This window comes from Dipodomys spectabilis, unplaced genomic scaffold (genome assembly GCF_019054845.1).
Source record: "Dipodomys spectabilis isolate Male_0828 unplaced genomic scaffold, ASM1905484v1 ptg000234l, whole genome shotgun sequence".
In the NCBI taxonomy this organism is placed as follows: domain Eukaryota; kingdom Metazoa; phylum Chordata; class Mammalia; order Rodentia; family Heteromyidae; genus Dipodomys; species Dipodomys spectabilis.
The window spans coordinates 10,820,725-10,845,849 of NW_024870911.1; the positions used below are offsets into that span (position 1 = coordinate 10,820,725).

Below are 25,125 nucleotides of genomic sequence, written 5' to 3' on the forward strand. Positions count from 1 at the left end.
CTTGGCACTGTCCCTCAGCTCTTCAGCTCAAGGCTAGCACTCTACCACTTGAGCCACAGCGCCACTTCCGGCTTTTTTCTTTTTGCTTATGTGGGGCTGAGGAATCGAACCCAGAACCTCAGGCATGCAAGGCAAGCGCTCTACCACTGAGCCACCTTCCCAGCCCCTCTACTTAGAAAGTTTTGACCTGTGCCAGGGAACTCTAATGTTCCCTCTATCCCTTCCTGTAATATTTTCATGGTATCTGGCCTTACATTAAGGTCTTTGCAGTTGATTCTGGTGCAGGGTGATATATAAGGATCTAGCTCGTTTTCTGCACATATACAGTTAGTTCTGCAAGCACCATTTGTCAAAGAGGCTGTCTTCTTTCCATCCTGTGTTTTTGGCTCCCTTATCAAATATTAGGTGGCTGTGGTCTGTGGATTCATTTCTGGGTCTTCTATTCCATTGGTCCTCAGGCCTAGTCTTGTGGTTTTTATTACTACTACTATTTATTACTACTATTATTACTACTATTACTACTATTATTACTACTAGAATTTGAAGCCTGGTATTAATATTCCTCCAGCAGTGTTCTTCCTGCTGATTGTTTGCTATCTGGGGTTTTCTATTATTCCATATGATTTTATTATTTCCTCTATATCATTGAAGAATATTGTTGTTGGGATTTTGATGGATATTACACTGAATGTGTAGATAGCTTTGGGCAGCATTGCCATTTTCATGATGTTAATCCTTCCAATCCAGGAGCATAGAAGGTTTTCCCATTTCCTTAAATCTGCTTTAAATTCTTTTTTTAGATTTTTAAAGTTTTCATCATAGAAGTCCTTCACATTCCTAGTTATTTTTTTAGGCTATTACAAGTGGAGCTGCTTTCCTGATCTCAGTCTTCCTCTTCTCACTGTTGGCATCAGAAAAGCTACTGATTTTTGTGGGATAATTTTATACCATGCTACTTTGCCAAAGTTTCAGATCAGCTCAAGTTACTTGGGAGAAGAGTCTATGTGTTTCTTCAAACATCTGCAAAGAGGGGAAAGTTTTATTTCTTCTTTCCCTATTTGGATCACCTTTGTGTTTGTCTCTTGCCTCAATATCAGTCTCCTCTAGCTAGAAATTCCAGTACTATATAGAAGAGGAGTGGAGAGAGCCAACATCCTGTCTTGTTCCTGATTTTTGAGGAAATAGTTTTAACATTTCACCATTGAGTATAATGCTGGCTATAGGTTTGTGATATACAGCCAAATTCTATTGAGTTTTACATTGATGTTCATCAAAGAGATGGGTTTTCAGTAATCCTAGATGCCCAGGAGGCCAAGATCTAAGAATCAGAGTTCAAAACTAGCCCAAGCTAGAAAGTCTGTAAGGCTTTTATTTGTATTTAACCACCAAAAAAAATCTAGAAGTTGAGCTGTGATTCAACTGGTAGAACACCAACTTTGAGCAAAAAAGCTAGGGGACAACACTCAGACCCTTGGTTCAAACACCAATATGAGTACAAAAAGGTATGTTTTAGCTTGTCATTCCTTAGCAGAATATTTTTTAAAGATAAATTTTTAAAGATAATTTATGTGTAATAATCTTTATAACAATGAGGAAAACATGTTTTTCTCTGATAGACTGTTTTCACTGTAGAATCAATCTCTGAAGCATATCCCATGTTATATTCCATTCCCACTGGGCTATGCTGAAATTCAGTTAGTAAAACTCTGAACCATCCTTTCATTTTTCTCAACACTCAGAATTTCCTTATAGCATTTTTTAGCGTGTATGTCAGGACCAGGGCATGAACTCATGGCCTTGCTCTCTCTCTCACTTGATTGTTTCTGCTCAAGCCTGGCACTGTACTACTTGAGCCACACCTCCAGTCCTAAAACATATTTTTGTTGGGTTTGTTTGTTTTTGTTTGTGCTGATCCTAGGATTTGAACTCAGGGCCTTGGCACTCTTCCTTAAGTTTTTTCATTCAAGGCTGATGCAGTACCACTTGAGCCACAGCTTCACTTCCAGTTTTTTTTGGTGGTTAATTGGAGATAAGAGCCTCACCAACTTTCCTATGCTGGCTGGCTTTGAATTGTGCTCCTCAAATCTCAGTCTCCTGAGTACCAAGCATTACAGGCATAAGCCACTAATACCCAGCATTGTTTTAAAGCATTTTTTTGGAGCTAACTGTACTTAGAAGCCCCAGGTGGAAGGAAGCCATATCCAAAAATGAATCTTTTCTAGCTTTTTTGTGTGAAATGAAGGGAGAGAGGTTCTAAATATAGAAGGGGAGAAAAATACATATCTGTCAAGTTCTTCACCTAGCCTGTGCTTCTTGGTGACAGTTTTGCAGGACCTTCTGACAGCGTGGAGGCTGAGCAAGAAGAGAACTTCTGGTCTCAGGCACTGGAGGATTTGGAAACCTGTGGACAGTCAGGAATCCTGAGAGAACTTGAGGTAGCCTTAGTCCTGCTACTTAACTTTCATTGTTTCAACATTCATTATTTTGGTCCTTTTAAGTTTGCATTGATCACACCAGTTCATTTAAAAGCTTTAACCCCTTTCCACAGGAGAAAGCTGACAGGCGTGTGTCATTGAGAAACATGACTCTCTTGGTAGCTACCCTTTATGTTTATATTTTTGCTTGTGAAGCTTCCTCCCCTACTCCCTTGCCTTCTGGACAGCGATTTGATTTTATACAATGCAGTTGATAGTACTATTTCCCCATTCCCACCCCTAAGCTTACTGACTTGTGGCTTCTGCCATTGCTCTCTGCTAACCCTGATTGTACCTGTTCCCCACAAATTGCTAAAGAGCAAGCTAAGTTTCTAGCAGTGGTGCATTTATTCTCTTAGTTGCTTTAGAAAGGTTTCTTTGGCATGTTTTCATTTGTACCTGGTATAGAAATTAATTTGATCATTAAGAGGAACATAAGAGGAAATTTTACTTTGTTTTTCCCTTAAATTTGATAGCAATGCTGCTGGTGAAAAGGACCAACACTATATGATAAACACATAAAGTATTACATGTACTTTGCTATTGACTGCTGAATTTAAGAAGGAGAAAGATAAAGTGTTCTTTCATCAGAGTCTCCAATTTGCTGATAATAATCACATCTTAGTCTAGGAAGTCCTAGACTGTTTCCTTTTATGTTCTTTTAAATTTCCCAAGCTGAAAACAATGAAGTGGCAAAAGTCTCGTTTTCTTTTTCTTTTTCTTTTGATGTCATATGAGGTCCCCAAGTCACCATAAGGAATGTGAATGGCATAACTGGGTGAAACTTTTGCAATTCTAAAACTATTACTCATCTTTATATTATTTTGCTTCTCAATTGCATGTGTGGATATTTTATGTGACTCTAATGTTTGTGATTCTGCAAAGAGAATTATAAAGAAAAGTATCAGTTTGAATTTATAAACATCATTGTCTTACCTGGCATGAACTTCAGCTTCAGAGCACGGTTAAAGGGCTTGGACATGGATAATCTTACAAAATTTAAATAAAGATGTTACCCATTGATTCTTTTTTACACAACTTTCCAGAAGAACAGAAGGCTTAAGCACCAGCTGGTTTATTTAAACTTTTACCACCACTTGGGTGTAGAATGAGGGAAAGTGGTCCGAACTGAGTAATGAGCACAGTTCATGAGTCTTGTACTTCCTTGGCAACGCTTTTAGTTCACATGCCATTTTCATTTTGTTCTCCATAGCTTCTTTTACATTAGACCAAACACAAATGATATAATAAGTATTATAAAGCTGAGTACTGGGTATTTATGTCTGTAATCCTAGCTACTCAGGAGGCTGACATATGAGGATTGTGGTTTGAAGCCAGCCAGGTCAGAAAAGGCCATGAGTTCATTTTCTTCAGTTAGTCACCAAGAAATCCAGAAGAGGAGATGTGGCTCAAGTGGTAGGGCAAAAAAGCTAAGGGACGGTGCCCATGACCTGAGTTCAAGCCCCAAGTATTCACACACTTGTGTGCTTGTGCGTGCGTGCACATACACACACATACACACACACACACCAAGTAATGCAAGCTGGACAATGATAGCTTATGCTTATAATCCTAGCTATTGAGGAAGCTGAGATCTAGAGGTCAAAGTTTGAAACCAGCTGGGACACGTGGCCCCAATCCACTAGCTAACAGTAGGGCTTGATGGCATGACTTAAGTGGTAGAACAGCAACCAAACAAGCAAGCAAGGTAAGTGAGCACGAGATTCTGGGTTCAAACTCTGGTACTTAGACAAAAATAGTCTTATGAGAAGGCTATGTATACCTGGAACTTGAGTTTATTTCATGAAAACAGTATCTGTTAACTTAGGAGTCATGTTGTGACAACCTTTGTGTACTAACATAGGTCCGTTAGGCTGTAAATTATGAATGTATAAATGTATAGAACCTTACATTTACATAGATTTATAAATTATAAATTTCTTAATTTATTGAAATTCTAACTACAGAAAGGAATTTATAAGCCAAAATGAAATTAAATCCAACAAAGAAGACTATCAGCAAGTTCATAAATTAGAGTCATACTTTTATCACAAAGAATATTCATTTATTAGTTTAACTGAACTCCATTCCCTTGATTAGAATTGCTGTTAGGCACAAAATATTGGAGCTACATTTCTGGATATGAAATTTACATTCAATATTAAAAGTGAAAGGACACTATAGCGATAATAAATGCAAAAGATTAAGCTAGGATCAAAAATGATTGCAACCAAAATGAAAATTAATTACTAATCATTTTCCCTATTACTAGCAATAATTTAGTTTCAACTTTAGCACCAATAGCCATATAGCTTTATTACAAGAAAAGTTCAAACTGAGAATTTGAGCAAGATTTTAACCTCTCTTACCAGATATTTTTTCTATAAACTGTGAAGGTTATAATGAGCAAAACCTTCCATAGCAATTAACAAAGAACATTGTATTTAATAAATGTTCGGTTAAATGTTAGATAAAATCAAGTATTATTATGTCTTCCATTCCTTGATTAATGAATGCTCGTTTAACTTTTTTTTCTGCTTGGCATAGTAGAAGGAGGTTTAGCTAAGTATAAATTATATTTGTGCTTTTAACTTTTATATTTTTGGAGGGATACAGCTAGTCCATTTGCATTTCACTTTAAACAAAGCAATCCAGTCATATTTTAAAAACTTTAATTAAAGAATTATGGAAGAGACCTGATCTCGCCAATTAGAACCCTTGGTAAAACCATTTGAACTCCTTCTAAAGCACCTAGGACTCACTGGCCCAAAACTGTCATCTCCTAGATGTAGTGATTAAGTATTTTACTTCCATTGTGATTCTGGCTGGTCCATGAAAAATGATGTTAAAACAAAATAAGCATAAACAAAGCAGGCTAACTAGTCTAAGTAGGTAAAAATAATAGATAGATGCTCACTTTGGCAGGAAAGCAAACACTGGGTGCTGCCAGGCACAATAAACACAGAAATGATCTATGTAAGTTCCATAAAATAAAAGACATACCATGACACCAACGTAGCTGATTATGGAAAAATCTCATCAAGCTTGGTCCTTTTAAGTTTGCATTGATCACACCAGTTCATTTAAAAGCTTTAACCCCTTTCCACAAGAGAAAGTCCGTGAGACTATTATCTCTAATTAACCTCCAGAAAACCGGAAGTGGCGCTGTAGCTCAAGTGGTAGAGTGCTTGCTCTGAGCTGAAGAGCCGAGGAACAGTGCCTAAGCCCAGAGTTCAAGCCCCACGACTGACCAAAACAAAGGACGTCTTTATGGTCAAACTCACAGTGGAATGAGAAGCTATGTAGCTAGGGAGTGTAGAGCTAGCTTGCTGGGTTCTATCCCAGGTTGTCTGCAATTTGCTAAACTTATTCAGTTATCATCTTTTACCACATTTGAATTAGGGAGGTAGAGTAATTATGATACCACTAGGGTCATTTAAGTGTGAGGTATGCACAACAGACATATATATTAGCATGTATTAATATTCAGAAATCAACAAGGACTTTTTTTGGAACAATCATCTTCTTTTCAGTGAGCTGGCTGACTTAGGCAGAATACTCATGTTTACTTGCTTTGTTTCTTTCTCCACAGAGTTGTTGGATACATTTACATGTGTGCAATTCTTTGCAATTATTCAAAGACTTAGTAGCTGAACACCAGGTAACAGTTAGAGCTCTGAAATCTTAGATGACAAATGAAGTGCTGCTTATTTTGCAGTAAGCTCCCTGATAAATAGTTCTAGATAGCTCCCTTACTTTTTATGTGACCTTGGACAAGTCAGCCTTTGTGCCCAAGTCTCCTGTCCTACATTAGGAATTTAGGAAGAATTGAAAACATCTACCTCATAGAGTTCGTGTGAAGCTTAGGTAAACGAATATGTTCAAAGGGCTCAACAAATAAAGCTGTGTTACTTTCATCATTAGTGTTCATATAAACAGGTGTTTCTTTCCATCACATACATCTGAACTTCTTTTCTGTTCCTATGGTTTCGTACAGAACTACCAATGACACTTTACCGGTATGGAACCATCAGAGCCAAGAGAACAGAGCTGGCTAAGGTCATATTTTTAGGATTTTAGCATGAGACATGAACATCCCCAACAAGATGAAGATTTTAAGTTCTTTTTGTTCTAGTTCTGATACTCACTCATCTCTGGGACCTAATCTTGACATTGCTTTTGAATTATGCAGGAATATTTCTGAAGCTGAACAAACTCCTCAAAACAGCTTTTGAGCCACAGGGTTGAATCCAATAACAAAAAAATTATTATTTTTAACCTCTCTGAAGATCTTACACAAAAGCTATTTCTTTTATCTTCTCTTGTTTTCTTTTATTTTCATTTCCCTCCCTCCCTCCCTCCCTCTCTCGCACTCTTCTTTCCTTCCTTCCTTCCATCTTTCCTTCCTTCCAATGTACTGAAGTTTAAATTCAAGGCCTCATGCTTTCTAGATAGATACTCTACTGCTGAGCCCCAGTTACTTTCTGCTCAGGTGTGTGCTTTAGCCTATGATCCTCCTATTCTCTTTCTACTGCATCATTGCTGCAATGACAACTATACACCACCATACAAAGCTTCTTCCCATTGAGGCAGAGTCTGCAGACTTTCCTGCTATGGCTGGCCTGAGACCAGTCTCCACCACCCACATAGTTAAGATGATAAGTCCATGTCACTGCACCCAGCTGTCGGATGAAAAGGGATCTCCCATACATTTTGCTCAGACTGGCTTTCAAACCATGATTTACCCAAACTCAGCCTTCCAAGTAGCAAGGATCCTAGGCAGGAAGCACAGGTATCTGGCTCACATAGGCCATTTCTAAGAAACACTGACCCATGCCAAGAGATGTGAAAGCCTACCTGATCTACAAGCTTCTGGGTCAGGCCATTTAGCTAGGTGAAAGATAATATAGTGTAGGGAAATTGAAGAGACCTCTTGACTTGCAATAATAACATTCCAGCCCATCATTAGCTCCAGTTGGAAGCAGAGATATTTCCTCCTCCTCCTCCTCTTCTTCTTCTCCTTCCTCTTCTTCTTCTCCTTCCTCCTCCTCCTCCTCTTCTTCTTCTTCTTCTTCTTCTTCTTCTTCTTCTTCTTCTTCTTCTTCTTCTTCTTCTTCTTCTTCTTCTTCTTCTTCTTCTTCTTCTTCTTCTTCTTCTTCTTCTTCTTCTTCTTCTTCTTCTTCTTCTTCTCTTCCTCCTCCTCCTCCTCCTTCTTCTTTTTCTTCTTCTTCTTCTCTTCCTCCTCCTCCTCCTCCTCCTCCTTCTTCTTTTTCTTCTTCTTCTCCTTCTTCTCTTCCTCCTCCTCCTCCTCCTCCTTCTTTTTCTTCTTCTTCTCCTTCTTCTCCCTCTTCCTCCTCCTCCTCCTCTTCCTCCTCCTACGTCTTCTTCTTGTTGTTCTTCTTGTTGTTGTTCTTCTTCTTCTTTCTCTTGTCATGGGGCTTTAACTCAGGGTCTGGTCATTGTCCCAAAGCTTTATTTGTTCAAAGCTAGCACTCTACCAATTTGAGCCACAGTACCACTTTCAGTTTTCTGGTGGTTAATTGGAGATAAGAGTCTCACAGACTTTCCTGCTAGGGCTGGCTTTGAACCCTGATCCTCAGATCTCAGCCTCCTGAGTAGCTAGGATTACAGGTGTGAGTCACCAACACCCAGCTCATTCATTTCTTTTTTTTTTTTTTTTTTTTGTCAGTCGTGGGGCTTGAACTCTGGGTCTGAGCACTGTCCCTCAGCTCTTCAGCTCAAGGCTAGCGCTCTACCACTTGAGCTACAGTGACACTTCCAGTTTTCTGGTGGTTTATTGGAGATAAGAGTTTCACAGACTTTCCTGCCCGGGCTGGCTTTGAACCAAGATCCTCAGATCTCAGCCTCCTGAGTAGCTAGGATTACAGGCGTGAGCCACCAGCGCCCAGCTTTCATTCATTTCTTTTAAGGTGCATTGAATCCCATTTGTGTAAGGTGGCCTTTTGAATCCCAGCTCTTTGAACCCAGTTGATAGAAAGTTAATGTTTAAAATGCAGTTTGTAGTAAGCAAATGTTGGAACTCTTCAACTCATTTTAAAAACTGCTAGAGGTGGTATTTGTTTAAATAAACTCAAGGGCTTAAGTCCTTACATTGGATTTAAGATGTGCATTATAAATGTAACTTACAAAGCGTTTTCCAGACTTTCATAGTTCAATTAGTATGTCCATTCTCCAGCCTTTGGTTATGCCCTGAAGAGACTGTATTTTGACTTTGACTGGGCAGAAGGAGGATTGTGCTTAATGCTGAGCAACCAAATCCTTTCTTTATGCGTGGCTTAATTGTTTCTGAAAATTGTCAATGCCACAGGCAACAATCATGTCGGGGAGCACTATGAGTTTGAATCATGAGGCTCCAACACCTCGCAGTCAGCTGGGGCGACAGGCCAGCTTCCAGGAAAGGAGCAGCTCTCGACCACACTACAGCCAAACAACTCGGAGCAACACCCTGCCCTCAGACGTGGGCAGGAAGTCTGTGACACTGAGAAAAATGAAACAAGAAATAAAGGAGATCATGTCCCCAACTCCTGTGGAGCTGCACAAGGTCAGTCAGCTTATTTTCCTCTCCCTTTGGGCAAATGCAGTACCACTCTGCCTGGTACAGATGCGCTGATGCACCTGCAAGTAATGACATTCTCATGTGGTCTCCGCCTAGGACAAAAAGCCAGAGACGTTATTCTCAAAACAACATCCCTGGGTGGAAAAGGGAAGATCCTTTTTTCCTGGGTGAAACAAAGAAGAATGGCTCTCAAGCAATGTATTTATCAGGGAGTATTTACAACGCAAAACTATAAAAATAGAACAGTGACAGGCCCCAGTGGCTCAAGTCTGTAATCCTAGCTACTCGGGAGGCTGAGATCTGAGGATTGAGGTTCAAAGCCAGCCTGGGCAGAAAGTCCATGAGACTCTTATCTCCAATGAATCACCAGAAAACCGAAAATGGTCTTGTGGCTCGGGTGGTAGAGTGTTCACCTTGAGCTGAACAGCTCAGGAACAGCACCCGGCTCAGAGTTCAAGCCCCATGACCAAAAAAAATACAAAAATAAAATTAGAACAATGAAGCCTGATAAAAACCGTTTGAGAAGGAGGTCAGAGAGAATGATAGAGGTGCTGAGATTAGTTGGAATACATTGGAAACATGTGGAATGGTAGCAATGAGATACCCTCACGCACGCTAAAATTGAGAAGACTTAATGTGGCCACTTTCTTCTAAAGACTTCAGTATCCTAGTACACTATAAAATCTAGCTATTTCATTTGTAGCTGTCAAATATATGTTGAAAGAAAGGGAAAGTATGGGAAGCCGGCTTCGACCACACAGTTTATCCATTTATTTCACAACTAGGCTGTGCGTTCATTCACTCAAAGAAGGTATTGCAAATCCCCAGAGAGCACACAGTCTACTTGGAAACCGGGGAGATAATGAGATCAGTACAATGATAGATGCAAGCCTGGAAGCCTTGGAGTCGCCACCCACCATGAGGGAACAAGAGAGACTTCCCAAACATGGCTGTTGAGTCAGCAGAAGAAGGTAGAAGATGGGAGGCATGTACAAAGGGATAGCAAAGACTGTGATGCTTAGAATGCAAATAGCCACCACGAGGCCTTTGCCTAGAATTGGAGCTGTGTGCATTCGGAGGGATTACAGAAGGGCAAGGATATTTCTGACATTTTAGGCTGAGGACCCCGGGTTAGCTATAGGCCATATGTAGCTTGTTTACCCTATTACCCTGAAAGGATGCTTGGGCTTGGCAATTCATATATCCCAATACACTAATTGACCCACACCATGAGGCTGGAGGAACTCCCACCATGATTAAGTTGAAGAAGCCATAGATTCCAGGTTGAGGAGAGGGCTGGCCCTCCTGATCCCCACACAGCCCATGAACACTGTCTTCCCTCAGTTTCTTCCCAGGCAGAGAAGACAACATTGGATAACACAGAAAGGTTGTATTGATTGCCTACTAAGTGCTATCTGTATTCTGCATGCACACAATAGCCCTTCTCAGCAGGTACTGATTATAGGATGAGAAAAAATAACAAGCATAAAATCATCATTTTTTTTCTCTTTCTGGAGTGAAGCAGGCTCCTCAAAGAACAGGTATTGATGGGTTAGAAACACAAAGACCTGTCTCCCAATTCTCCCTGCACTGAAAGCATGCAGCAGCGATAATGACAGCGAATTGGATGCAGAAGTTGTTAGAGCTGAAGTTTAAGACATGTGGCTCTGTTAAAATTTAGATCTTAATTAAAAGGAAAGAAAAAGTATATGTCTGCTACTGATTGGCATAATGAGTGGCAGTGGATGGACTAATTGGAACATTTATGTGACAGTGTGTGGACTTGGGGGGCCAAAAAATCTCTCTCTCTCTCTCTCTCTCTCTCTCTCTCTCTCTCTCTCTCTCTCTCTCTCTCTCACACACACACACACACACACACACACACACACACACACACACACACACAGATGGGCCACCTTGACCTGATAAGTGGTATTTCTGTTCCCCTTTCATCTCATTGATTTCTCCTAAATCCTGGCAGTAAGTGCTTTTCCCATGCAGTTTCACTTTTCTTCTGTCTGCTCCCCAGTAGAGTAATGTTTTCAAAGTGTTATCCTGGCCTAATAAAGCCCCTAAAATTTCCTTGTTGAGACTGGTACTGTGGAACTCATGGAGGAGCTTATGCTCACATTTCAGGTATGTCCTTTTTAAAGGAATTCAGTTGTTCAGTTCAAGTATTCAGGTTTGGTGTAAGCTATCAGAAATGTACATTGCTGAGCACTCTCCAGTGCTGAAGCAATTGAGAATGGAAATGGTAGGAAAGATACTGACCTGAAAGTGATAGCTGTTAATTGTGCTAGTTTCTTATATGTGGGTGTCTTTTGAACATGGAAAGATTACTTGGCATTGAGAAAAATCATACTGAGTTGTTAATGGAACTGACCGTTGTTGAATATGACTATTGTCCTATCTTAAACTTGTGTGATGGCATGAAGAAAAAGGGATGGGGAATTAGAAAAGTTCTACCCGCTTCCAAGTTGAAGACAACCCATGCTGAAGTCTTGGCAAGCAGAACACGGGCTGGTTTTCAGTACCCCAAACCCCAACTGGAAGCCATTCTTGAACAAATCTATTGGGAGGATTCCAACAAGGCTACAAAGACCAGTGTGGATAGGCCGGGTGAGGCAAATAACAAACCATACTGAACACGTGTGGTGTTATTTGCCTGTTTCCGTCATTTAGTTGAAGTTTGGGCTTATTTATGTCCAGGCCAGCACCTGTAAAATCTATGTCACTTATATCTTCATCAAGATAAGATTTCAGCAAGAAAAACAACTAAATACACAAAGATCCATCCCATTGAGGGAAAGAAAATAAAAGGGGGGAAAAAAGCTGAAACAATACCATTTCCTTGAAAGGTCACTAACATCATCTACACACAAGAAGAATGAAGTGCTGGCTTACCTACCACTTGCATCTCAGCCTATTCTCCATCATTTGTTCCTCGTTTTCTACCCATGCTTTCCTTCCAATCTTTTTCTTCCTTCAGACCTTTGGAAGGTCCCAATCTCTAAATGTTTTTCATTCATTGTCTGAAGCTCCTCCCATCTGGGCAGACTTTCCTTCAGATTGCCCACATTCCCTCCTGAAGATGGAAATCTAGTTGTCATTCCTGACTTTATGAATAGAGACATGCAGCCTGTCCTGGTTTTGTAAAAGTAGGTGGTAGTTAGCACTGAAGTGATTTAGTACTTAATGTGGGGAATAGAGGGAACGATGAAGAGGTCCAGGAAAAGTGATGCCAAATCCCCTTAGGACATTGACACTTGGCGCAGGTGCACAGGCCAAAATAAATTGTACTCAAAATGCGTGCATGCACATGTGTATGTGCACACACACACCATGTAGTAGAGTCCTAAGTTCTATCCTGACTTATTTTCAGGGAATGTGAGTCAATGACCTACATTTTAGCAACCCCCTTCAGTGGACTCATCGCTGACTGGAGAGCGTGAAACACTTCATATGTGTCGTTAACTGCAGGTGCTGATTGCTGTGATTCAGTGAAATTCAGGCAGCAACAGGTGGCAGGCTGAAAAGAAAAAGAGACTACATCTGGGCCCTGGAGCTTCCACATGCTATCTCTAAAATGAATTCTGTTTTGAACTTCAGCTTATCACACATTCTTGCTCTTTGCAGATAAGGAGCGTGTGATCTCAGCTACACTTCATTGATAACCTTCTTTTCCTGCTGAAGTTTAAATATCCCTTGGTGTGCACTTCATCTGTGTCTCAGATGAATTCTCAGCTTCACTTCCTTGCACACCCTAATACAAAAAAAATCTTTTGTGCACAGAGGAAGGTTTTTCATATTAAAAGCACTTGAACTTAAAAAGGAAAGTGAAAATTGACAAGCACTGGTGGCTCAAGCCTGTAATCCTAATTACTTAGGAGGCTGAGATCTTGAGAATCACAATTTGAAGCAGGCCTGGGCAGAAAATTCCATAAGACTCATATCTCCAATTAGCCAGGAAAAAGCCAAAAGCGGAGTTATGGCTCAAGTGGTAGAGTGCCAGTCATGAAAGAAAAAGCCAAGCAAGCATGAGGCCCTGAGTTCCAGCACCAATAGTGGCGCACACATGCGTGCACACGTGCACACGCTGGCACAAACACACACACATATATATGCATGTTGACATTCCCTTATCTTCATCAATCAAAGTTTTCAATAAAATTATGTTTTGCAATTCTATGCAGTTATTTTTGTTTATCTTTTTTCAGAAAGGCTTTTAAAATAATTTCATAATTTCCCAGAGCCTGCCTTTATTTATAGCTGTTAGTGGCACAAAGCTGGGACATCTGAATCACTTATGAGGAAGCTGCTGCTCACATCTGTTTTTGCCCACATCAGCTCTTCCAGCAGACAAGGTCACTTTGTACTTGCAACATCTGAGTTTACAGACAAGGGAATTTTGCTCTTCTTGATGTGTTAAAGTTGTTTGGTTCGGTGGCTGAGCACCAGTGGCTCCCACCTGTAATCCTAACTACTCAGGAGGCTGAGAAATGAGAATCACAGTTCAAAGTCAGCCCAGGTAGGAAAGTCCCTGTGACTCTCTCTCTCTCTCTCTTTTTTTTTTTATCCCTGAGACTCTTAGCTCCAACTAAACACCAAAAAAAGCTGGAGGTGGAGCTGTGGTTCAAGTGATAGAGTGCTAGCCTTGAGCACAAAAGCTGAAGGACAGTGCTCAGGCCCTGAGTTCAAGCCCCAGGACCAGCATTACATATATACATATATACATACATACATACATGGTTTGCTCTGTGGAAAGAGTCTAATGCTTTGAGTCAGGAACAAGCCTGGAACTAAGAGGAAATATGAACTAAAAAGACAACTTTTTCTTGCATGTGGATATTTCTTCACGCAATATTAGAAGTCAACACTCAAGATCATACAAGCCCTCATGCCAAACACAGTTCTCCAAATAACTAGTACAGATCTATCTGCGGTGGAAATCATTAAAAGGTAAAAGCAACACAGTAAACATGGGAGCTTTCTGCTGTTGTCTATCACTCTTTGCATTTATTTCTTCAGGCAAGGAATGATGACTAGAACACGGGCTTTATTGTCAGGAACATCCAGCTTTGGCTCTTAAGTCTGCCACTCATTAGCCATGCCATTTCTGTATACCTCTATTTTCTTGCTTGATAAAGCAGGAATTACCCTGTAATCAAGAGAGGGAGATATCACAAAATAGCATTTTTCGCAATGAAGTCACCATCATTCAGAGTCCTGTCAAGGCCTGATTATTAGAAGCTCAGAAAATAAGATCTCCTATGCAGCCCAGACTTGAACAAGCTCAACACAATTCCCTAAGTCCAGATGGGTGGATATGAAAACCAGGAGACTTCTACACAAAGAAATGGGCACACTACCACTTGGGCCTAACCAGCATAGTCTGCTACCTCAGGGGCAGAAGTCAGTGAGGGAACAAGGGTTGGAGTTGGGTCATAATAATGGCATTCATCACTGTCAATTCTTAAAATGCATTCTTTTCATTAGCACTTTTTGTTTGTGATTCTTCTCAAAAGTACTTTTGAAAAGTTTTTTAAGACATTAAAGTTTTTACAAAGAGGTTACAATCTAACATGTCCACTTAAGTGTCCAGTGCTTCTTTTTTTTTTTTTTTTTCGGGTCCGGTCGTGGGGCCTGAACTCTGGGCCTGGGCGCTGTCCCTCAGCTCTTCAGCTCAAGGCTAGTGCTCTACAGTGAGCCACAGTACCACTTCCAGCTTTTTTCTTTTTGCTTATGTGGTGCTGAGGAATCAAACCCAGGGCCTCAGGCATGCAAGGCAAGCGCTCTACCACTGAGCCACCTTCCCAGCCCCATGTGTCCAGTGCTGCTTGGTCGGAGTCACTCCTTCCATCATTGTCTCCCCTCCCGCCTTTTCCCTCCCCCTAGACTCATTTCACATTTTCACTTCCTTTCTCACATTCACATATTGGATATTCTTCCTGTATTTGTCCTGCTCCCTTTGACATTCATCCATCCGCTAGCCTCCATCCTCATTCAATCTCATTTCAGCTTCCTGATATTCATTTTGTTAATTTGTTGATTGTTTGAAGGTTTCACTCCATGGGGATTCACTCCTGCATATTGTATACTTTAGTTAACTAAATTGCATGTATATGGACTTAGTGGTAGAGTGCTTGCCTACCATGCATGAAGCCCTGGATTTGAATCCTCAGTACCACATAAACAGAAAAGGCCAGAGGTGGCGCTGTGGCTTAACTGCTAGAGCGCTAGCCTTGAGCAAAAGAAGCGCAGGGATAGTGTCCAGACCCTGAGTTCAAGCCCTACAACTGGCAAAAAAGAAAAGAAAAAGAAAAACTCACTAAATTGCATATATATGCATATGGCCCTCTGTTCACATGTGTTTAAAATGTAAAAAGCATCCTTTTTATACAAATGATTGGCTCATGTCAAAAAAGATACATATTTAACTCAGAAACAAGGAATAGCAGCAGGGTGTGGGTGTGTGGGTGTGTGTCTGTGTGTGTGTGTGTGTGTGTCTGTGTGTGTGTACATATCATTCAGTGAAGAAAAGAGTAAGATTTTTGCATGAGAGTCGAACTGCTCAGTATCTATCTTTGAAGTTACCTTTTCTAAGGGCAGAATAGAAATCATTTGCATCTCTGCTAGACGAAACTCACTTTGCATCTTATTACTTTTCTATGAGTTGTCATCTACCTTTGCAGTGTGAGCTCTGAGGAGCAGAATCTAAGTCACATAGACTTGCCATCCTTAGTCTCTGATGACCCTGAGGCCAGCATGTTAGGCAGCAGTGTCTTGTTTGTGGTTCTGATCATTTGTCTTACTCCTTTTGTCAAGTATTCTCTACTACCTCTCTTTAGAAATGTTAATGACTTTCCCTTAAGTCATCCCCTTGCCTGAGAATCTCTTCTTGTAATGCTTGTTATCTCTGTTATCAAATATGTTGAGTGTGTGTGTATGTGCGTGCATGCATGCGTGCATGCATGTGCATGCACCCATGCACACTGGTACTGGGCCCTTAGCTTTTTTTGCTTTGACTCAAAGTGAGTGCTCTACCTCTTGAGCCACACCTTCACTTCTATTTTTTTGGGGTTTTTTTTTTCTCCCAGGTTCTATGGCTCAAAATCAGGGCCTATGCAATGTCCCTGAGCTTTTTTGCTCAAGGCTAGTGCTTTACCACTTGTGCAACAGCCTCACTTCCAGCTTTTTGATGGTTTATTGAAAATGAGTCTCACAGAATTTTCTGCGGGGGCTGGTTTAAAAATCACAATTCTCAGATTTCAGCCTCCTGAGTAGTTAGGATTACAGACATGAGCTACTGGTGTCCATCAACTTCTAATTTTTTATTAGTTGATTGGATATGAGTCTCCTGTACTTTCCTGCTTCTAGTGACTTTGAGATACAATCCTCAGATCTCAGCCTTCTGAGTAGCTAGGATTATAAGTGTGAGTTTATAAGTGTGAGCCATTGGTGACAAGCCAAATATGATGATTTATAGCTTGTAAATTTTTGTGTCATCTCCAGGATGCTCACTTGCAAGTACGAAGCTTGCTTAAGGTCATTCTGTTTCCCTAATGTCATTATGGAGCCCTCTGCAGCAATTTTTCCAAATTGTTCAGCCATGTTGTTATGTGGCAGAGTTGCAGTCCTCTGACAAATAACAGTTTAAACTGGGGCTTGGCTCTTTCTTTCCCTAAGATGGGATACAGGGTTTTCTTTGTTCGAGGCTGTCGGTAATGTTAAATATCCACAACCCTAGAATGAGGAAATTAAATCATGGCCAGATGGTACTCAGAGCAGTAGGAGTCTGGTCAGTTGCATCTTTTCACCATTCCTAAATGACAGTGAGCCTGGGCCTCAATTCCCACGGGCCCAGAGGCTGAGTGGAGAATGCCCCCCTCCCAGGGTTGCAAGTGGCCGCTGAATCAAGGAAGGATGATGCTCAGGAAAACAGAAGCCTGTAATTTACAGAGGGAATCAACTGGAAGAGGGTCAAACTACAGTGACCCATGGCTAGAAAGCAGATGTGTACAAGGGACGGGCATGCTATGAGTTAGCAACCGGCAGCACTGAGCAAAGACACCAGACACAGGAACTGGAGAAGGTACTCTGCAGTGAATCAAGCACGCATCGCATACCTCTGTCCCCCAAATCTGGTGCTTCTTGGGTTAGGCCTCCAACCTAGCTCTCCAAAGACCAAGGCAACCTTTACTGGTTCACATGTAGAGCTAACAGCCTAGCTCTTGATCTCATTGGCGAGTCCTCAGTTTTCCAGCGCTGAATGCCAAACCAATGGCCAAGAACAGCAGGAGATGGTGTGAGGCAGCTGGCCCTGTCTCTCCTTTGCCAAGGATACTCTCCAGACAGAGACAGCAGCTGCCTTTCTGACCCAATTTCTCTCAGAGCCTATTTGAGTTTTTAGTGGTAGGAACAAGATTGCTTCCTCTTGGGCTGGAAAATGGCAGTTGGGAAGATGGCATTTTATTGGGCTCAATATTGTTTTCTTCTAGCCCCACAGATAGGGTAGGACCATTCTCAAAACCAACATGATTTGAACTGTAAAGTTTAAAGGAACAAGACTACCCCTGGGTATCTGCCAGGAGTAAATCCAAGTGCCTGGTGATTTGTAGGAAAGCCAGCTCCATCTCTAGGAATCAGATGTTGATTTGGTCCCTAAAGCTATTGAATACAAAGTTTAACCATAAGGAGGCTGTCAGGGCCAGAGATCTGTTTCTAGGATGGCTGTCACTAATTGTAACTTGCTCAAGATGCCACATGCGATTGTCCTTAAAATGGGAAGAGTCGGCTGTGCTGCTAAAGCTGTGCCCTGTGTCAAACCTTGGATTTCTGATCTCTGCTTCAAGGACATTGTTCAGAAAGTCAGGAAGATTTGCCCAGAAATGTAAAACAGAGCTGAATTTCAGTGGGTTTCTCGGCTTCCCATCAACAGCTTCTGCTAGGGGTATGGGCTAGAAGCAATTGAAGTGCAAGCTGAAGCACAATTAATATTGAACTAAGCTTTAGAACTGTATCCTAGACCAGAATATGTAGCTCCAGAGGTGAATTGGCTCTTATAGAACAGAAGAAAAAAAACTACAATTATGTTCACGGCCCAGGTTTCCCAGAGGAACCCTGAGATTAGAATAAAAACCATACCAAAAAAAAAAGTTTTGTTTCACATAAGCCAACTCTTAGGATAGTGGTCTTAAGAAGTGGAAAGCAGGAGTTTATGTGATATTCATAGAAAACCACAAGAGGGATGTGATGAGAAGAAGCTCAGCAAACATGATAAATTATTCATCTTTAGCCTGTTGGGCAGTTGGAAATGAATAAAGGCTTCCTGACCAGCTAGATTATATGTCAGAAAAATAACAGAAACATGGTTGAGTGTGAGAAACACAGCAAACGAGGTCAGGTATTGTGGTAATGAATCCTAGAGTTTCTGCATGCTATTGGAACAAATCACTTCATCAACTTTTTTCAGACTTGGTATCCTTATTAGTAGAAAGAGAATGATTTTCTCACACAGAGTTGTGGGGAGATCAAAAGCAATCATCTGCAAGAAATTCATCAGTTGAGAAAAATATAACTTAAACCTCAAAATCTTAGAACTTGACACAAAATAAATCAAAAGTATCCTCTACCAATCTCCAGGCAAACAGAGTGACATGGCATATGTTATTATTGCTGCTTTGAGAGTAGCTAGCTCTGCTTTCCATTTCTGTACTGTTGTGCTGTTGATTCTGTCATTTCCTCTTTTATGGCTTTTTTATTTTTTATTATTTTGCCAGTCCTGGGCTTCAACTTGGCCTAAGCACTGTCCCTGAGCTTCCTTTTGCTCAAGGTTAGTGCTCTACCACTTGAGCTGCAATGCCACTTCTGGCTTTTTCTGAGTAGTTTATTAGAGATAAGAATCTCACAGAATATCTTGCCCAGGCTGGCTTCATATTATAATCCTTAGATCTCAGCCTCCTGAGTAGCTAGGGTTATAGGCATGAGCCCCTGGCACCTGGCTCTTTTTTGTATGTTTGTTTGTTTGTTTTTGCTGATTTCATTTTTGTTAAGTTGTTATTACCAGCCAACCATCAATGGCCCATGCCTATCATCCTAGCTATGCAGGAGGTTGAGAGCTGAGGATCCAGGTTCAAAACAAGCTTGGGCAGGAAAGTCCTAAGACTCTTATCTGTGACTTTAAAGATGATAAGCGTGCTGCTGGCCCACTCTGGTAAGCATCTGTCTGGAGTGCTTTGGCTAATGTGTTGGTGTTGGCAGTTTTAGCTGTTGCTCATATTGTTGCCTCTCCTGGATTCTGGCTTAAGGAACAAATACCCAAGAATCATAGGCCAAATGAGCAATAAGGAATTTCACAATTCCAAGCCCATACCAGTGAAATTCAAGGATTAAGGAAAATGTTGGAAAACATGTCTCTGACCAAAAACCAAAATGGATTCCTAAAATCCATTACAGGCTTAGGCTTTGAATACTCATATTCTATGCACCGCAAGACTGTAACAAGGTATTCAAAGCAGATACTGATCCCCTTACTCAACCAGTCAGAGTCCATAGAAATGTACTTCCCTCTATCTCTCCCCACAGCTGGTTCCAAGTGGGACAAAGATTACCTAAAAGATGCAAGATAATTCTAGCTAATAAATATGGAAGTTAGGAGCAGAAAAAAGTTATTACTTGAAACCCCAGTACAAAATTTATTGATTCAAACAGTGATCATCAGTGGCTAGACTATTAGATTAAATATTGATGCAGTCAAGGAATTAGGCTGTTAATCATCTGAACCCACCGAAAGTGGGACAGCTTCTCACTGACTGATGGGATATCATAGAAGGCATTATATACCTGTCATCTCTCGTGACTTCCACAAAGCCCACGCTTTGACCTAACTGCTTCTCCCTGTCATCACAATGTTCATGTCATATATAGAGCAGATTTTTCAAAGACACACACACACACACACACATACACACACACACACACACACACACATCATTAATAAAGTTAGGGTTACTACTTTATACTTGCACAACTGAGTCCTACAAAAGTGATCTACAGATACATATTGGAAATGTCACAATGAAATTCCCTATATGTTAATTTAAAAACTGATACACAGAAATCAATCAGATCATTTGCTCAGGTTAAAACAACTTTCTAGGGGCTGGGAAGGTGGCTCAGTGGTAGAGTGCTTACCTTGCATGCATGAGGCCCTGAGTTCAATTCCTCAGCACCACATAAGCAGAAACAAACGGAAGTGGAGCTGTGGCTCAAGTGGTAGAGCGCTATTCCTCTACCACTGAAGAGTTGAGGGACAGCGCCCAGGCCCAGAGTTCAGGCCCCACAACCAACCAAAAAAAAACAACAACCAACTTTCTATTTGTCAACTCAGTTAAAATCAGTTAAAATTAAGACTTTTACTCATTTTATGGGATTAAATGTTAGGAGGATTCAATCAAATACTTTAGAAACTCACAATAGCTGTGCTCACAGGGGAATGCCTACTCCCTCCTCCCCCCAACACACACACAATATCCCTTATATCCTTAGTCCTTTTCATAGGATGTAGCACATAGTAGAGTCCAGTTCACATGCACACACACACACACACACACACACACACACACACACACACACACACACACACTGACTGAGTGAGCCTGGAACGTTCCATCCCAGTGGCAGGTGGATATAATGATCCCATCTAGGAGTCTGGGGCAGGACCCCAGCTTGTCTGTTCCCAGGATCCTGAGATATGCTCCTGTTCAGGAGTTCCTATAAGTAGCACAGCACATCTCTCCCATCCCCTTAACACAAGTTGTAGCAAAGTTCTGACACTTTCCTTCAATGTGCTTATGGGAAAGAGGCAGGTAGAGTTGACATATTGATATACTTGACATATTTCATAGGATCCAAAATGCCATCAATTACAGAACAGTCTGGTTTCAGAGATTTAAAAATACTTCAAAAAACCCAACAACACAAAACCAAAACCCAAAGGTCTACATGATGGGATCAATGAAAGAAAGCATTTTGAGTGGTAAAGTATAATGTTTAATCACTTGGTGCCTAGATTTTGATAGACATGGCTCCACCATTCATTTCCATTGTGGCCTTGGTGGATTACTTAACCTCTATAAAATTGAATTTCCTCACCTCTAAGATGGCTATAAGCACTATAGCTGGCTGGTAAATAGTATTGACCACGTCAGCATGATATTTAACTCTCTGTTCCATAAAATAAAATCCTCAAACTGACCACATTTGTATTTCCTTCAATGTTCATACCTTTCTGAAGTAAAATAACTGGATGTAAGAAAATAAACCTGTAATAATAGTCCTTATCCTTGCCTTGCCTAGATCTATTTTTTTTTACTATTTTCCAAGCAGGTATCCATGCACTAATTACATAAAATAAACAGATTTCTTAAATTGTGGTTTTAAAAAAGTAAACTCAGCCAGGCACCAATGGCTCATGCCTATAATCATAGCTACTCAGGAAGCTGAGATGGAAGGATTAAAGTTCAAAACAAGCCTGGGCAGGAAGTCCATGGTAGCTGTGGCTCAAATGGTAGAGCACCAGCCATAAGACCCTGAGTCCAAGCTTGAAGACAAGTGTATCAAGTGTATATGTGCACGCGCGCGTGCACACACACACACACACACACACAAAGGAAGCACATATCATTGTTCAAGTATGTATCAGTCCTTTGTACAGAACATCCTGTAAACTTTAATTAAAACAGACCCCCCACCTCACAGCATAAGGAAGTGTAAAGTTATGAGTAGAGCATCAGACATAGGGTCCAGCTCCTAGAGGGTGTGTGACCATTATATACATGCCAAAGTGGTTGCTTTGGGAAGATAGCCTCTTTTTCTCTGGCTCACTGTTTTTCCTGTGCTTTAGAACATGGTGAATCTACAAATGATTTGTCCATTTAACCAGAGACTAAAAAAGTCAGATGTTGGAATGAGGGTTGGGGAAAGCTGGTAGACTTGCCTTGGGTGCCTAGAGAGTTAGCCCAAGATTATAGCATGGAAGGCTGGATACCTTTGTTGCTAAACCAAACCCTAAGACATGCACTGAGGAAACCCATCAAGCCAATTCCCAGGACCAGGTGTTTGTTATAAGAGCACTTTCACGACTTTTCAAATGTGTTTTGTTGATTATAATGTTGTACCACGGCAAATGCAATAAGGACTACATGGTACTTGCTCACAGAAAACACAGCTCCAGGCAGAAGTGGAGAAAAGAAAAGGCCTTTGGTTTATTACCTAATATCCCAGCATTTCTCGCTTCTCCTCAAACAGGTGCTGCCCAGGAATATAGCACAAGGCACCTTCCTTAGGAAATTCTCCTCTATATTACCTAAAGGCTGAAATTTATATACAAAATAGGGGGCTGGGAAGGTGGCTCAGCAGTAGAGTCTTTGCCTCATATGCATGAGGCCCTGGGTTCAATTCCTCAGCACCACATAAACAGAAAAGGCTGGCAGTGGCACTGTGGCTCAAGTAGTAGAGCACTAGCCTTGAGCTGAATAGCTCAGGGACAGCACCCAGGCCTAGAGTTCAAGCACCACGACCGACCTAAAATAAATAAATAAATTTTAAAAAATTAAGTTAAATTAAAAACAAAATGGAATAGGGCACTGGAGATGCATGCCTGCAATCCTAGCTACTCAGGAGGCTGAGATCTGAGGATTGTAGGCCCAAACCAACATGAGTTCAAGCCCTAGTACTAGAGAAGGAAGAAGAAGAGGAGGAACAAATAAGGAGCAAAAAGAATCTCTAGTTCTTTTGTCAATTTTGGATAGGACTTTCCAAATTCCAAGGATAACTTTTAGAGAAAAAAAAAAAAAAAACAACACTGGTATGGAGGAGCTTCCTAATTGCTATGTTACCGAACTTTGGATTATTCACTAAGAGTTTCAGAGACAAAAGTCTCCAGCCCATTGCTAACTCTCTCCTTCTGTTTTCTTATTTTCAGGTGACCTTGTTCAAGGACTCTGGCATGGAGGACTTTGGGTTCAGTGTTGCAGATGGCTTGCTGGAGAAAGGCGTGTATGTGAAAAATATTCGTCCAGCGGGGCCAGGTGATCTTGGTGGCTTAAAGCCCTATGACAGGCTCTTACAGGTAGGAACTCAGAGGGGATCTGAATTCCTTGTAACTGACTTATACCTGGCAACTTCCTCCAAATCCTACATACCCTTGGGCCCTTTGTACTTTCCTCATTGAAAACTTGTTACCACCATTGTGGAATTAAGAGTGAAGGACAGCTGAATAAAGAATTTTCAGCTCTGGCAAAGTTTTCCATCCTCTCTTCTTTAGCATGACCAACAACACCCCTGCCACTTTCCCTCTCTTGCCAGTATCCTGCCTTGGCTCTCTCTAACTACAACTGGATTTGTGCCAGTAATGTTACATCCTGCCCCTTCTAGATTCTTCATTAGAACATATGCATATTTCCTATCCAGGCCTTCCTGACATTCCTTAACACACCATGTGCGTTTTCCTCAGGACCTTTGCCTCTGCTGTTCCTGAGCTTGTATTACAGCACTGCTAACCATGCATAGTCTCCTTCTCTTCTCCAGGTCTCTGCCTTTGTACGTTGCCAGAATGCTCTATCGTCAGTCTCTTCTCCTTTATCCTGCTTCCTTTTCCCAGCACAGCAGACTTCATCCTCATTGTTTGGGTCTTATTTCTTCACTTATTTTTTGGCAGTTATGAGGGTTGGGACTCAGGACCTCGTGCTTATTTGGCAGGCACCCTACCACTGAACTCTACCCCCCCCCCCCCCCAGCCCTCCTACTAGTTAGTTCTCACTCTTTCTTGCCCATATGAATTTCATTCCATGAAGGCAAGGATTTTACTCATCACTCTATTCTTCATCCTAAAATCAATGCCTGTCGCATAAGCAGTTAATATCACTTTAAAAAAAATACAAGCATGTGGATCTGAACATTGCAATCTTCTGTTCCCATTTCCAGAAGCATGGTTCTGTTCCCCACTCCCTGACAGCCCAACTCTAACTTATCCTGTTGTCCTCACTCAAATCAGTGGTTCTCAACCTTGGCTGATACATACAATCACTTGGAGAATTTATCTTAGTGACCAGACCAGATTTTAGACCACCTAAGTCAGCATCTTTAGGAGTAGGAAGCAAAACCATTGAGCTTCTCCACCTCCCCAACAGGGAGCAGCCAGGTTGAAAACTACTGGTTTAGATGACTTCTTCTCAAAGTCTTAGTTGGCCAATTTCCTCTTATTCTTCTTTATCTATACACATATCCCATATTCTGTATAGGACAGAAGTTTTGCAGAGCTTATATTATTACAGCTGTCTGAGTCCTGTAAGTTTCCCAACAGATTGTATAAGAGCTGGCACCTTATTCACTCACCGGCCATTATACAGTGCCTGATATCTCAGTTATCTCACACAATATCTGAAGCCAAATCTTTTCTCCTTTTTATTGGCATACATTAATAGTACAAAGAGGAAGCTAAAAAATTTAGTGTAGTATTATCATGCACCTTAAAATCTTAATATCTGAACCTTAAATTTTAATGTAGTATTAGCATAGGTTTCGTTTCACTTTGGCAAAGCAAATTCCTGCTTTTATGCACAGTTTTTTTTTTTAGGAAGCAAAAGAGTAGGTTGACATCACCCTGAGAAACATGTTCAACTGAAATGAGTCTGTCACTAATAATTGGCTCTCATCACATGAGGCTGAAACAAGTTGTCATTCATCAACTGGATAAGTCCAGTACCAGTGCTGAGAGTTTTTTTTTTGTCTTGGCAATGAAGCAATCAGTCTTGTCCTAGAGTTGGAGGATACTTTGTTTTCCATGGACAGTCTAGTAATTGCTGAATTAACAACTGGGGAAAGTTCCTAAGCCTCTATAAGTAAGACCTTCCAGCTCTACAAGTTGGAGCCAGACCTACTTTCACACAAGTTAAAGACATAAAAGGAGACTGGCTTCATCAAGTTAAAGACATAAAAGGAGACTGGCTTCAGATGATGAAGAGCCTTGATTGCCATGAGAAAACTCTCAAACCTTATTCTAGAGGCGTGGTA

At 41.0% G+C, this 25,125-nt stretch overlaps 1 protein-coding gene across 8 annotated transcripts in view; it reads left to right on the plus strand.

Moving 5' to 3' along the window:
* The window catches only part of Grip1 (glutamate receptor interacting protein 1), a 607,772-nt gene that overhangs the window by 577,056 nt on the left and 5,591 nt on the right, over window positions 1–25,125 (plus strand). For 4 of the 8 annotated variants that reach the window (XM_042699081.1, XM_042699083.1, XM_042699084.1 and 1 more), the window contains 4 exons: window positions 2,324–2,435; window positions 2,549–2,593; window positions 8,803–9,036; window positions 23,036–23,182. In XM_042699081.1, the coding sequence (XP_042555015.1) occupies window positions 2,324–2,435; window positions 2,549–2,593; window positions 8,803–9,036; window positions 23,036–23,182 (538 nt within the window). The remainder of the gene's footprint in view (window positions 1–2,323; window positions 2,436–2,548; window positions 2,594–8,802; window positions 9,037–23,035; window positions 23,183–25,125) is intronic. The other 4 variants (XM_042699087.1, XM_042699085.1, XM_042699086.1 and 1 more) reach the window with 1 other exon arrangement.